This window comes from Prionailurus viverrinus, chromosome D4 (genome assembly GCF_022837055.1).
Source record: "Prionailurus viverrinus isolate Anna chromosome D4, UM_Priviv_1.0, whole genome shotgun sequence".
Taxonomy (NCBI): domain Eukaryota; kingdom Metazoa; phylum Chordata; class Mammalia; order Carnivora; family Felidae; genus Prionailurus; species Prionailurus viverrinus.
In genome coordinates, this window is record NC_062573.1 from 11,731,135 (window position 1) to 11,744,539 (window position 13,405).

The window sequence follows — 13,405 nt, forward strand, 5'->3', positions numbered from 1 at the left end:
TTGGTTAACTGGTTATCTTCACTGGGTCTCAAGACTCCTAGCACAATGAAATAGGGAGGTAGGCTAGGTCCACTGATTTCTCAAAACAATAAGCATACCCCTTGCCCCATCAAAAACAATACCATATGACCCTTTACTATAGAAAGCAGTTGAAAGCAAAACCACTCTAATTAAAGTTCAGGATGGGTGCTCTAATGCTCAGTGACTCACTGATGGGAAAGGTGTCATCAGTTGGCTAAGACCATTGCATCTCAACACAACCCCTCTGATCCAATGGTCTCTCCTTTGCATCCTGACTGTTATGGGGAGAACTGAGCTCCACAAAGAGTCACCCCCACCCCCGTGGCATCCCTGGCTTTTGCATCTCTGCCCCAAATTCACAGAGCCTTTGCGCCCCCAACTCATGATGCCAGATTCCATTTCCTCACTATCCTGTTAGGGTCTAAAAGCATCTTAGCAAGACAGAACCAAGAACAGGCAAGAGCTGTTCTCAGATGTATGTGTGCACAGGTGCATGGCTATGAAAACAAGTGTGGCTCTGCTGTGCACCTGCCATAATGAACACATTATCACATTCATATTTGAGCTGAGAGGCACAAACAACAAAGGATAAGCCCTTGGTTCTTCTCTGTGCCTTAGGAGACCTGCCTATGGGCTCTGATCTTTAGGGTCTTTCTTATATCAAATACAGGAAGGAAGGAAACCTAATGCACCTTCCTTAGAATAAAAGGAACTGGTTTGGTAAAGGAGTCACTAGGAAAGAAGAAGAAAAAATAAACGAAACTGGTTCTTTTAATTATTATTATTATTGTTATTATTATTATTATTATCATTATCATTTAGCCCCGGAAAAAATCTCCAGTCTCATCACTAGCTGTGTGTCCTTTCCTGCGGCACATCCGTGCATCTGTCCACCCATCTACGCATCCATCTTGTATTTAACCATATTTACTGAATGCTTACGATGTGTGATACACTATGCTAAAGAAAAAGACATAATAGTGAGTCAATATAGATCGAGCTCCTACTCCTCCAGACCTTACACTTCAGTGAGCAGGCAAGCTTTAATCAAATAATCACACATCTAATTGCCAATTTCAACTCTGATAAGACCTATGGAGGAAAGGTACGTGATGTTGTTAAAGAGGACTGAACCTAATCAGGGAGCTCTGTGAAGGTGTCCCTAAGGAAATGACGTTTTGGCTGGGATCCGAAGACATGCAGGGGTTAATTAGATGAGTGTGGAGAAGGGAGACTTTCTAGAGACAGCAAATAACATGTGAAAAACTTCACTAGAGATTTTTTTTTTCCATCGGTGGTATTTCTCATGGCTACTACTAGTACTAACATGTTCAGGTGAGGAATTCAACCTTCAGGATCTAGTTCAAACCTCATCCCTCCAAAATGCCTTCTCTAATTCCCCCCGGATATTCTGTGTTTCTACAGCTTCTTGTACTTGTTTTGGATACAGCGCTTGGTACATCTTTAAGAATTCTCTCTTTAACTGTCTATCTCCTTTACTACACTATGAGTTCCTGATGGATGGGAATGTGTGTCATTTATTTTTGCATCCTAGATTTTCTAGCAAAACGTGTGGCAATTTGAGCAAAACTGTATCAAATATACATTCCTTACATGTTTACTGAGTAAAACCTCAGGAACGGATACACGGATGGACAAGGGGCAAGGAGATACCACAGATGAGTCAGGAAGAGCATAGTTACTATTTTCACTTGACTAAGATCATGGTGTTCCCAGAATGCAGAGTAGTGCTGGGCACATAACAGGCATCAGTGAAGCTCTGACGCATGAGTGAGTGAATGACCACTTTGGATAGGGTGGGGGCAGGGGGGTGGGTAGAGGGCTCAGGAGTCTCAAAACCCTTTCTCAGTCTTGGCTACCTCTAGACACTCCAGGTTGATGGCTCCTTCCTGGCCCAGCATTTGTATCTCTTCCAGGCATTGTTTTCAGCCCCAGGTAAGAGGCAAACTATTAGCTCTAAGCTGAGGAGTAAAGGAGAGGAGGAGCACCTACAAGGGCAAAGGCGATAAGCATCATTGGCAGTGCTCAGAGCCTGACAGGTGAGGGTCTCCTAGGCCCCAGTGCTGAGTCAAAGGAGGGATCGAATTCTGCTGTCACACTGGCTGCCCAGACCGCCAACTCAGCAGAACAAGCACCCAGGTAATCCAAGCTTCCTTTTTGCAAAGCACTGGACCGATCCAGAGAGATGGAAGGAAGCAACAGCCACAGGGCCTGGGCCTTGGCCTTGATTTTGCCATTCCTGGCTGAATCTTGGAAGAATGGAGGTTCTTAAAGACTACAGTGTCAAGTGCCCTGAGAAGATGCTATAGGGAGCTCCTAACCAATACACAGAAACAAAAGTGTGGCCCAGGGACTGTCCTGTGACACTTGCAGTTCCGAGGTGTTTCATGGGTGGGAGGTGGCCTAGTGGAGGAGAAAAAGCACTGGGCTGGAGTCAGGAAACCCAGGTTCATGCTTTGGTTCTGTGGCTTTTATGCTGTGCAACTTTGGGCAGTCCATCCCCTCTCTGACCCTCATTTTCCACTCCATATAAGCATTGAGTAGATCACACTAAATTAGATCATACTAAGAACCCTTCCAATTTTGGCATTCCATCAAATTTTAGATTTGGCTACTATCTAGGTCCCAGTTTCCTCATCTTTAAAATAAAAAGTCAGGTTTAGATCATCTAGAAGAGCATTTATGGCTCTGACATTCTAAGAATTTCATCAAATACAAAGTTTTCTATGGGGCACCTGGGTGACTCAGTCACTTAAGTGGCCAACTCTTGATTTCAGCTCAGGTCATGATCTCAAGGTTCGTGGTTCCTGAGTTCCAGTCCTGGGTTGGGCTCCACACTGGGCGTGGAGACTGCTTGGGATTCTCTCTCCCCATTTCTCTCTGCCCTTCCCATTCTCTCTCTCAAAATAAATATATAAATTAAAAAAAAAACCCACAAAGTTTTCTAAAGCACAATATAGTCCTTTTCACCTGCGTTTTCCTGACTGGGCTCTGGGGGCACCACAGATAAGTGTTCATCCACTTGGATGGAATTTGGAGCCTCCTTTTCACTGTCAGCTGAGAAGAACCACAAAGGACTTGGGGTCCACAGAAATATCTCTTAGTTCCATAGACAGTGCCCCCTTAAGAATACACATGACATCCTAAGTACCCTGTCCCTCCCTAGGTTTGTCACTGAGACAGAGATAGATCATCATTTCAAACTCCAGGGAACAGTTCAACTGCGAAGTCAGAGAGGATTTTCCACTTTCAGCCTATGGTCGGGTCTAAGATGTCCATATTAATTCTGGGGTCAAAGAATAAGTGAATGACAAACATGTAGCAAAAGGAAGTGATCTTTAAGTAATGGTCAGCAGTAAAGTAGGAATTAGAAAGAAAAAAAATGCTTCCTGTGGTTCTGTAAAGGTTAAATGTGATAATCTGGGTAATGTGCCTGGCATATTAAAGATGCAAAATCAATATGGCCTCCCTCCCTTTTACAGATGCAGTATTATGTTGAATACAGGCTTAGGAATCGCAATTCTGTTATCCATTAAATGTATTTTTGAGTATGTTTGTTGAACTGTGCCTCAGTTCCACCATCTGTAAAATCAGATTGTTCATCTCTGTCCAAGAAGTCTATTAAAAAGGATAGTTACAGCACTTAGTAGGTACAGCAAATGACAGCCATGATTAATATACAATAATAATGATGATGATAACAACAGCAGGATCATTTTTAGGGACTCACCTCACAGCCTTTGACACAATGAATCAGAGCAGGGTGAGGATACCACTTGAGACCAGCCGTGCAGACAACTCTCTGCAGAGAGAGGGAGAGAGTGGTCAGATGGGTTTGAGGCTGGAAGGAAGTCATCTCTTCAGTGATCTCACATTCAACCACCCCACCTCTTCTTGGATCTTCCAAGCCCTGATTTCACCCTGGCATTTAGATGAATAATTTGCCCAGGTACTTGTAAATAACAGGAATCATAAGATCACAATAATATGTGTTTGCTGTAGGTGTCATGATTCTGTATTTTCCCGGCAGGAATAGGGGCTGGAGAGAAACAGAACTGGGAGGATGAAGACGCGATTAGAAAGGCCCTTCAGGAAATTCTTGGCTGGTGGAGGGAGGGTGGAGGGAGGAAGCGGATGAGGCAGGGTGGATATCTGGCTCTAGCAGGAAGATGGGAGAGCAGTGTGGAGCAGGGTTTCCCAAAGCATGTGCTGAGGACCATCTTCATCAGGGGCACTGTGGGAGCACATTAAGGAGGCAGATTTTTCAGAGCTGCTTTGGATCTAATGAATCCCAACCTCCAGGGCCAGGGCCTGGGACTCCACATTTTAAAAACAAGCCTGCCAGATGGTTCTGATATATACTACAGTTTGAGAGCAGTGGGCTGGTTCAGAACCCTTGGAGACACAGAGAACCCTCCCTGCCTCCACCTGCCGCCATGCCATATGGGCCCGCTCACAATCCCCTGACATTGTCCATACTCCCACACCCCTGTGACTTTGTTCTGGCTGTTCTCCTTCACTGAAATGCCCTTCCCCATCTTGCCTCCTGGGGAATCTTCAGTTATCTTTTAAACTGCTGCTCAGGACTTACTTCCTCTGTGGTGCCTTCCCCAACCCCCTCAGAGCTTATAGATATGCATATATGCATTTATTTATAGCCTCCTTTAATAATAATTATTATTACTACGACAATGACAACTAAAATATATTGAGTACATTCGTACTAATTACTTTATGCATTATCTTATTTATTACTCGTCATGAGGTGAGGTGGGCATCAATCTCGGGTCATAAGGAGAATAAATCCCCCTGGCTGCATAACTGTTTAGTGAAGAAACTGGGATTTGGAAGCAAGCACTTGTTTTGGAAATTATTTAAGGAAGCTCGTAACATAAAACCCAATAGGAGGATAATTCTTAAAGGAGGTGAAAAAAGAAAGCTAAAACTAGAAAGGTAAATAACATTAGGAATGGGGCTAACATAATGATCCCAGAAGCTCCTTTCTCTATTCTGCCATAGATGCCTTACATTTCACGCCAAAATTACACTGATTTCTGTAAAAAATGAAATAAAAATAACCTGGAGGCAATGCTCAGATTTGCAATGAGAGGTAATTGTGTGAGGGATCAGCCATGGAAGTCTATAAGATAAGGGCTCGCTCTCCTGGATGGGTGCCAGTTGATTAATTTTAGTTAAGAAATGAACAGTCAAATGGGCCAGAATACAGAAAACCATGTGACTAACCCATTTTTCTCCATGAAGACAGACCTTTGTGGGAACCCAACTGGAATTAGGTTTCTTGGTGAGCTTGGAACAAAGGGAATCACATGACTCTGAGATCTGGCTAAGACTGGGTTGGTGCCTTTCTTCTCTGCCACACATCATCTCTGGTTCACCCTTGGATCGTGCAACATGGCGTCTGGCACATGGAGGATGCCCACGAAATATTTTTGCTATAAATGAATGGCCGAGATGGCTATAAATGAATAAATTGAGATGATTTTATCAATAGGCTGTATTTTCTTTACTTGGCTTCCTCTCTTCTAGAGTATCAGAAGAGCCCTTATAAAGCCTACCACAGTGTTTAGTTTACAGGACCAGTTTAGTGTAGGTAGAATTAAATTAAGGTCTTGGACAAACAACGTAACTTGAGGATGTGACCATCAATCATGCAAGGTGAAGTCTACTGCATAGTCCCCTACTGCCCCTACTGTCCCTGTCTACCTTCTCCCATTACACCTAGAAAAGGTGATATATGGGAAGGACATTGGGCTTTGAGGTAAGTCAGATGTGGACGCAATTCAACTTGAATTTGCTTTAATTTCCACTCTGAGGCTTGGTTCTCCTGCCTGTGAAATGGGTCCTGAAAATCATGTCATCGGCTTGTTGTGATGATGCACTGAGATAAGTGGTATGGGAATGGCTAACCGAGGACCTGGGTTTAGACATCTCTGTCTCTCCCAAGGACCAGGCCTGGAGCACAGCAAACACATTGGCCAAATGAAGGAATGTGAGTAGGTCCAGGGTTCCTTTCTTCCAGCTTCCAGCTACTTTGGTGCCCTGTGCTTCCTGGCCCCAGGGCCAGAAGTGGGGAGAGTCACCTGCTTTCCTTCTCTGGGACACCTTATCCAGGTTTTCATCTCTGGGTCTGAGGGTCTGTCCCCAGCCAAAAAACAGGGATGCTTGGAGGGGCACTTGGTAATGGCTCAAGTCATAGAAAACAGCAGGGTTAGGATCCACAAGGGATTTGATGCCCATCCCTCCCCCTGTTTAGTAGGAGTGTCGTGGTGTGGTTGTACAAGTTTCTGTCAGTTGAGGTTTACCTGACGTGAGTTCAGAGAAAGGACTTTTATACTATCCGCAGGAGCCTATTTATCTTTCCAAGGCTTTTGGATTTTCCACTATTCCTTTGGGCTGCACGCCCTACCTGTCTCACCACAGGACCTCTCTGTATGTGAGGAGAACTGGGAAGCGGGTAAGGGGCAGGAGCTGAAGGGAAGGCTAGGCTATTTACACCACAAAGTGGGAGATCCCAGATGGGCCCCTGCAAACGTCAGCCTTGTTCCTCTGGATGCCAGTGAGAGGCAGGCCAGGTTTCAGACCAGGTTTTGTAAGATGGCTTTCGTTTCCTACCTGGGCAACGGTGGGTGTGCCTAGGAAGAATAGAGCACCCTGTCTTCCTGGCTGTAGTGACCGTCAGCATCAACACCCAGGCCACCAGTGCTATCACCACTGCCATCATTAGCACCCACCGGCACTACTGTCGTCACCTCATCATCAGCAAAGCACAGGCACCTACCCTGCCATCATTATCCTCGTCCTCATCAACACACTCCCTGTGCTTGAGGCTTCATATACTTAATTCTCACCATAACTATGAGCATGCTACTATTTTTGAGTCTGGTTTACACAGGAGGAAACAGAGCACAGAGGAGTTAAACAACTTGCTCCCAACCATACACAGAGGCAATGACAGTCAGGAATGAAGCCCACGGCTCTCTGATTTCCAGGTCTATACTTGGAAGCCTACATTCTCACTTACGGTGTCCTAGCCCCCAAAACTGTGAGTATAAAATAGTTGACTCTTTCGACCAATGGAAAGACCAAGGTTCAGAAAGGTGGAGAGGCTATGAGACAAAGAGAGGTGGGGGGAGGACTGTCTCAAAGATGAGTCCCAGAGAAGATGGGTCCCAGGCAGTGCTGAAGACCTGTGAGAAAGCATCTTAAGAGAGCCTCCCCATCCTAAGGCTCAGATCAGATACCTCTCCTAATACCTTTTAGGATGAGCCCTCTTTTCTCCTTAATTCTGTCCTTGATTTACAAGCCTTACTGTGAGTAAATTCTACCATTTAAGTTATTTTTGCCTTTTGTTAGCAGTTCTGGAGCTTCTGGCTTTCTTTAAAAGTTGAGGCATTTTCCACCCCTGTATGCCTGGTGTTTGAGGACTGCCTGCCCTTTAGAAGGGCATAGTCAATGTTTTTGAATGAGTGAATGAACCAATGAGCAAGTGAGTGGATGCATAGGAGTGTCCATGAGTGAATGAGAAATCACTGGATCCCTGACACATCTCTCCATCCATGGGCTTCACCTCCAGGGCACACAGTATCTCCATCCATACATCAGATAGACTGGACTTCATGTCCACTCAGAACCATTCTATCTCTGCCTTGTGGACTCTTGACAGGGTTTCCTACAGTGCTGCCTTCTCTTCCAAGGACAGAATTCTGCATCCTTTGTCTGCAAGTGTTGAATTATGATTTATAATGTGGAAGGTGGTTGCCTTGCATGATGAAATGCAGAAGAATTAGCGCTGGGTTCAAATTCTGATTGAACCACATTAGTTATGTGAATTGGGCAGTGACAAGCCCTCAGAACCTCAGCTTCCTCATGGGTAAAATGGTGACCCTACTGATCTCACTGGGGTATGGTGGAGACAAAATGAGGTGGCATTTATTGACCTGCCTAACAAACCATGCCTATATAAATGATGCCTTCAATAAACGATGACTTCCTTTCTTTCCCTTAAGTTCCTTCATCCTTTTCTTCTTCTCCTCCCTTTCCTCCCTCCTTCCATCCTTTTTTTTTTTTTTTCCAGGAGCCACTATAAAATCCAAGGTCTCAAGTACCTAGAGGAATTACAAGCCTCTGAGGTTGTGAACTACATTTGCTGTAACCCAGTCAAGGTGCAGGGCAGATTTGAGGTGCTCCTTTGGGGCTGGTGACACCCAGAATTCCAGATGCCCAGGGCCGGGAGTCTATCTCATCCAAAGGTTGCAAGCCAACGGCTTCCAGGCTACACAACCCACAGAAATGTTCGGTTTGGCACACAAAGTGCTTAACAGAAGTCAAAATTATTTGCCAGTATTTTTTTTAAAATTAAGAGATTTTACATTTTAAAGACTCCAGATTTCTTATTTTTTCTCAAGAAAAAGTGGAAACTCTAGCCGTACTAGGCATACATTTCCACATTGCCACACTTGGCTAGAGAGCCCCCTTGGGAAGCAGGATGTTTTCCAGAGTTCACCACTGTCTCTACCATTCCCTGCAGTCTCTCCAGCACCAGAGCCAAGAGACATTTCCATCTGTCATTGAGTTTGTATCATCTCATTTATTAGAGGAGAGGAAGATTTCTCCCTATATTCCATATCCCTGTCGCTTCCAAAAGTGGGGGGTGGGGGTGGGGGAGTGGGGGCTTTCAAAGGAAAGAACTTTAAAAAAAATGAAGGGACACAGTGTTCTTGTTTTTGAAAGTAAAACTAAACATTTTAGTACACCTGAAACTAATATAATTTTATATGTCAATTATACCTCAATAAAAAGGAATAAGAAACCCCCAGTAGAAGTTATCTCATTGGTGCAGCCATTGCCTGGCATGGGGAGGGGATGATCTTTGGGGAGTCACAGACCCTGACCTGGGTAGTGGTTTCAGGAGTGGCCGCAAACATACAAATTTCTCAAATCTCTTGCTAAGGGTCAGCATATATGTTCAATCTCAGTAAGAAAAACTTCCAGCTGTATTTAAAAATTCTTATTTCTTAAGTTGGATAGTATGTACATGGGTGTTTGATATATTTTCTTTAAGTCTGTCTGACTGAAATACGTAGAGTAAAACATTGCTACTACTATGAATAATATGACTAGGTATTTAATATACAGAACGATAGGCCTGGCCTGCTTCACCCATTTATCCTGCCTGCCTGGTTCCTGTGGGTGTTTGAGTTTGTGACTCTTGATCCAGGACTATGTCTCATTCCACAGTTGCGGAAACTGCAGCTTATAGAAATGATAGGACTTGTCCAAGGACACACAGCAAGAAGATGCCTGGGTTTGCACTAGAACCTTGGTCACCTGACCCTGCAACCGTTAAGTATTTAGCGAAACCCACTGTGTACTCAGCACTAAGGGCAGTACCGTTGTAAGCAAGATGACCGTGGGCCTGCCCTTTGCAAAGGCCACTGTTCTGGTGCACTAGTCACATGCCCTCAGTGTTGAGATTCTACTCATCTAAGTGGGTACTGTTCTTGTCATACAGGCCAATACGTGTAAAGTACTTAAAATAGATCCTGTCATGTGGGCTCATGAGAGGTGGTAATGCCCATCCCTTCCCAACATTGTGTGCGATAAGGGCAACTTGGAGAACCTGACGTCTGCCATGGGGGGAAGTCTTTACACCACTGTCATTAGCAAATGCTACAAGTCAGAGTTCTATACGGTTATTTTAGGGGGCGGAGGTGGAGGCAGTGGTGGACAGCCAGTTGTTAACTATTTACCAGCACAATCCCTGGCAAGCCATCGGTCAACATTTTGCCTTTATTATCATTGTTATGCATTGAACAGAGACGGCACGGGTAGCTGGAGAAAACTGCATTAGACTGGCCGGGGTGTCTCTTCAATTTCTCTTAGGCAAGTGGCTTCCATCCCTGAGATGCCATTCATTCTCCGGGAAAAACGGAGACACTAAGACCTACCTTACGGACTGTGTCAGGGGACGGGTGTAAGTAAAGGCTGACCCAGTGCCCGATTCACAGGAGGCGTCCATTAGTCGTGGCCTCGCACACCCTCACCCGGGGACAAAGGTGACAGGAGTTGTAAAAGAGCCTGGCCCCCACCCATCTACCTTGTGCTGGCCCTGGGAGGCAGGCCTCAGAAAGCAGAGCTACCCAGGGCCTGCTCTGTTTCCACGTCGCTCTCGTCACACAAGGGGCAAGGGCACAGCAGAGGCCAGCTTTTCTGCCGTATTCCTGGAAATCATCAATCTCTGCCCTTCACCCTCCTCCCTTTTTCTACCACATTTTTTTTTCCTCCTGGATAATGAGGCCTCCGGAGACCAGTGGAGGTCTGAACCTCGTTATGGCTCTCTCCGTAGGCCAGCATCAATAAAGGCCGGCAGACCAGGGAACTGGGTGGGGGTTGGGGCAGGCAGGCAGGCAGCGGGTGGGCAACTGGGGAAGGGGGGGACTTGCAGGCTTTCAAATCCCTGGATTTATTTCACAGTGAATTATAACTGAACTCTTTAGTGCCCAGGCTCACAGTGGGAAGGGTGGGAATTCACCCAGGGGGCAGAGCAAAGGCCTGAGTGGGAGCCGGGCCAGGGGAAACTGGTCTGAATCCCAGACAGAGAAGACCTCCGGTAGTGGGGCATGAGGGAGGTCTCCTGTGTCTGCTCTGTGGAGGAGTGTGATTCCCCTGCCTTTGGGTATGTGGAATCAGGGCAGGGCAGAGGGAGGGGAGGCATGGCAAGGCATGATCCCAGCTCTCATCCTTCATGACCCTGGCCTCATCCCCTCCCTCTCTGCTGCTCAGTTTCTCCATCTGTACAATCAGGGGCCTGTGCTGGATCTCCAGCCTCCTTGAGATTCTGACCTGGCGGTTCTGTGCGCGCCCCTGGGTGTGTAATAGCACACCAGCATCCACTGGGCATTCGGTGAGAATCTACACGGGGACTCTGGGTTCGCGATGGGGAAAGGCACGCTCAGGGCAGAAAACAGATGAGGAGCTTGAGGTTAGGGAGACAGAGCTGTCTCGGGTATGCACGGGAGAGTCAGGGGCAGATAGAGGGGCAAGAGCACGGGTGGGTGGGAGGCAGAACAAGGCGAGAGAGGTCTTGGGAGAGGCGAGAGAGAAACAGAGCGGAGACGGGGCAGGGGGAAGGGACTACAGTTGGGGGTGGGGCAGAGGGCCGTAGGTGAGAAAGAGGAAGGAGAAGAACGCTGGGGTGCACGGGGGAGCTGGGCAGGCCGGCCCAGTCCAGTGCCAGCTCCACGGGCGGAGTGCTGAGTAAGCCCTCGCAATCACGCCCTCAGCTCATTTGAGAAACCGTACACCCGGTATCGGGTTCTGCCTAGCTATCCGGAGCGAGATCTGCAGCAGGAGAGCAAGGCCTCCCCGCTCCGCGGGCAGAAAGCCTGGCCGGGAGGGACATAGCCGAACATCGTCCTGCACGCCCTGCCTCCCTCCTTCACCTTCTCCAGGGTGAGCCAGTGCCCGGAACTGGTGCTACCTGAGGCCCAGGATCCCCGCTGCCCTGGAGGGCAAGAGTGGGGTCCCGCAAAGCCTCTAGGGCCTCGGATAGATCAGGCGACGAGGGGGAGTGGCCAGCCCCAAAGTGGGCCTGGGCAATGGCAGTGGGTACCAGGAGGAGGCGCCTACGTGGCCTTCTGGCCAGGACCATGCCAGCTTGGCACTGTGGGAAGAGCACTGCACTTGGACTCAGGCTTGGGTTCGAGCCCTCGCACTCCTGAGAGCTCAGTGTCCAAAAGTAGGCGGTGGAGGCGATGCCATGCCCCCTGCTCCATCCAGCGATTCTGAGGTTTCAGTGCAGTCTTGTGTGCGGGGTGCTGGGCACGCGAACACAGTGGGTGCTTCATAAACGGTGGGTGTTACTAATTCCCATATTGCAGATTAACTGCTTTCCACCAAAGGAGGTAAGCGTGGAGAAGGATCCCAGAAGTCTAGGCCATGGAATGTTGAAAGGCCTTCTAAGGGCTCGTCTAGAGAAGCCAGACTGCACCATCCTTACCAGTACAGACTTCCCAGTCAGACATACATGGGTTTGTGAGCTGACTCTGCTTTCTGTGTGGTTCTTGGTGCCTCAGTTTCCTCATCTCTAAACTGCAGACATCAGTCCTCTTATTCCTAGGCTGTCATCAGGATTCAGTGGAGCAGGAAGTAAAAGGTCCTTCGGAGGGACCTGGAGAACTGACTGTGAACGGTTCCCACCCCACACGACAGGTGCGACAAGTCAATGACTCAACATATATACAAGGACTGATGCGGGCTGGGGGCATAGCGAGTGTCCAACAGGGTCACTGCCCTCCCCTTGCCACGGGGGGCGGCTCTGTCACTCACCTCCACCCGGGTGGGGTTCAGCCAGTGGGGGATGTCACGTACAGTCACGTTCACTGGCAGAATGATGGACTCGCTGTTGTGGTCCAGGCACGAGGCGACACACTCCGACCCTGAGGGGAAGCACAGTGTGAGGCCACAGCTCAGCCCCCGGTCCCCTGATGTCCACGGGCTGTTCTCATACAGGGCAGGCCCTGACACTCTGCACTGGGCCACCCTGGCCTTGAGGGTCAGAGAAAGAAGGGAACTTCCAGCAGGGCAGCCTCTGGTCTCCCTGACTCTGCTCTCTTGTCTCCAATCTAGCCTGCACCCACCACCATGTTTGTTGGCCCTGAGGCCAGTTGGGTCGTGCCCTTCCTCGTTTGAAAACTTTACAAGATTCCCCACAAGCAGGACAAAGTGTGATCCCCTTTGTCCAGCGTTCGTGGGCTCCCATGGTCCGGTCAATCTCATCTGCCATTAACCATCTTCACTCTTTGGGTGGGCCAGCCAGACTGCACTAGGTTTTCCATCTGAGTCCTGCAACAACCCCTCGCCTCTATACCTCAGCTCCCATTCACCCCTTCTCCTGAATCACCCCCATCTGCCTACTCAAGGTCAAATCCCATCAGTTCTTCATGGCTCAGTTCAAATCCTCTGAGCAGCCTGCCCTGATTTTTGCACCTGAGTGAGGGCAGTGTGCTCTCATCATTGCTGAGCAATGATGAGTCTCTCAGTGCCGGCCTTACCCCCTCCCTGTGCCTACCTTTCCGCAGTTACAGTGATGCCCTGGATGGGCAGGGATGAGGGTGACTCATCCGTGAGCCTAGCCCAGTGCCTGGTAAGCCATCAGCCCAGCACATGGTGAGCCCATGAATGCGGCACAGCCTCTTAACCCCTCGCTTTCTGCTCACACCAGGCTTGCACACATGCCTCCCGAGCTGTGCCTTCAAGACCCTTCACACTCTTCTTCAACTAATGCACTACTTATGGCCCTTTGGACCTCAACCCAAGTACCTCCTGCTCCGAGAGGCCCTCC

At 48.1% G+C, this 13,405-nt stretch overlaps 1 protein-coding gene across 1 annotated transcript in view; it reads right to left on the reverse strand.

Annotated features, from left to right (window-relative positions):
- The window catches only part of PAPPA (pappalysin 1), a 242,650-nt gene that overhangs the window by 19,585 nt on the left and 209,660 nt on the right, over positions 1 to 13,405 (reverse strand). Inside the window, exons 19-20 of the mRNA XM_047831114.1 lie at positions 12,391 to 12,500; positions 3,773 to 3,844 (exon numbers count right to left, since the gene is read on the reverse strand). Of these exons, the coding sequence (XP_047687070.1) occupies positions 3,773 to 3,844; positions 12,391 to 12,500 (182 nt within the window). The remainder of the gene's footprint in view (positions 1 to 3,772; positions 3,845 to 12,390; positions 12,501 to 13,405) is intronic.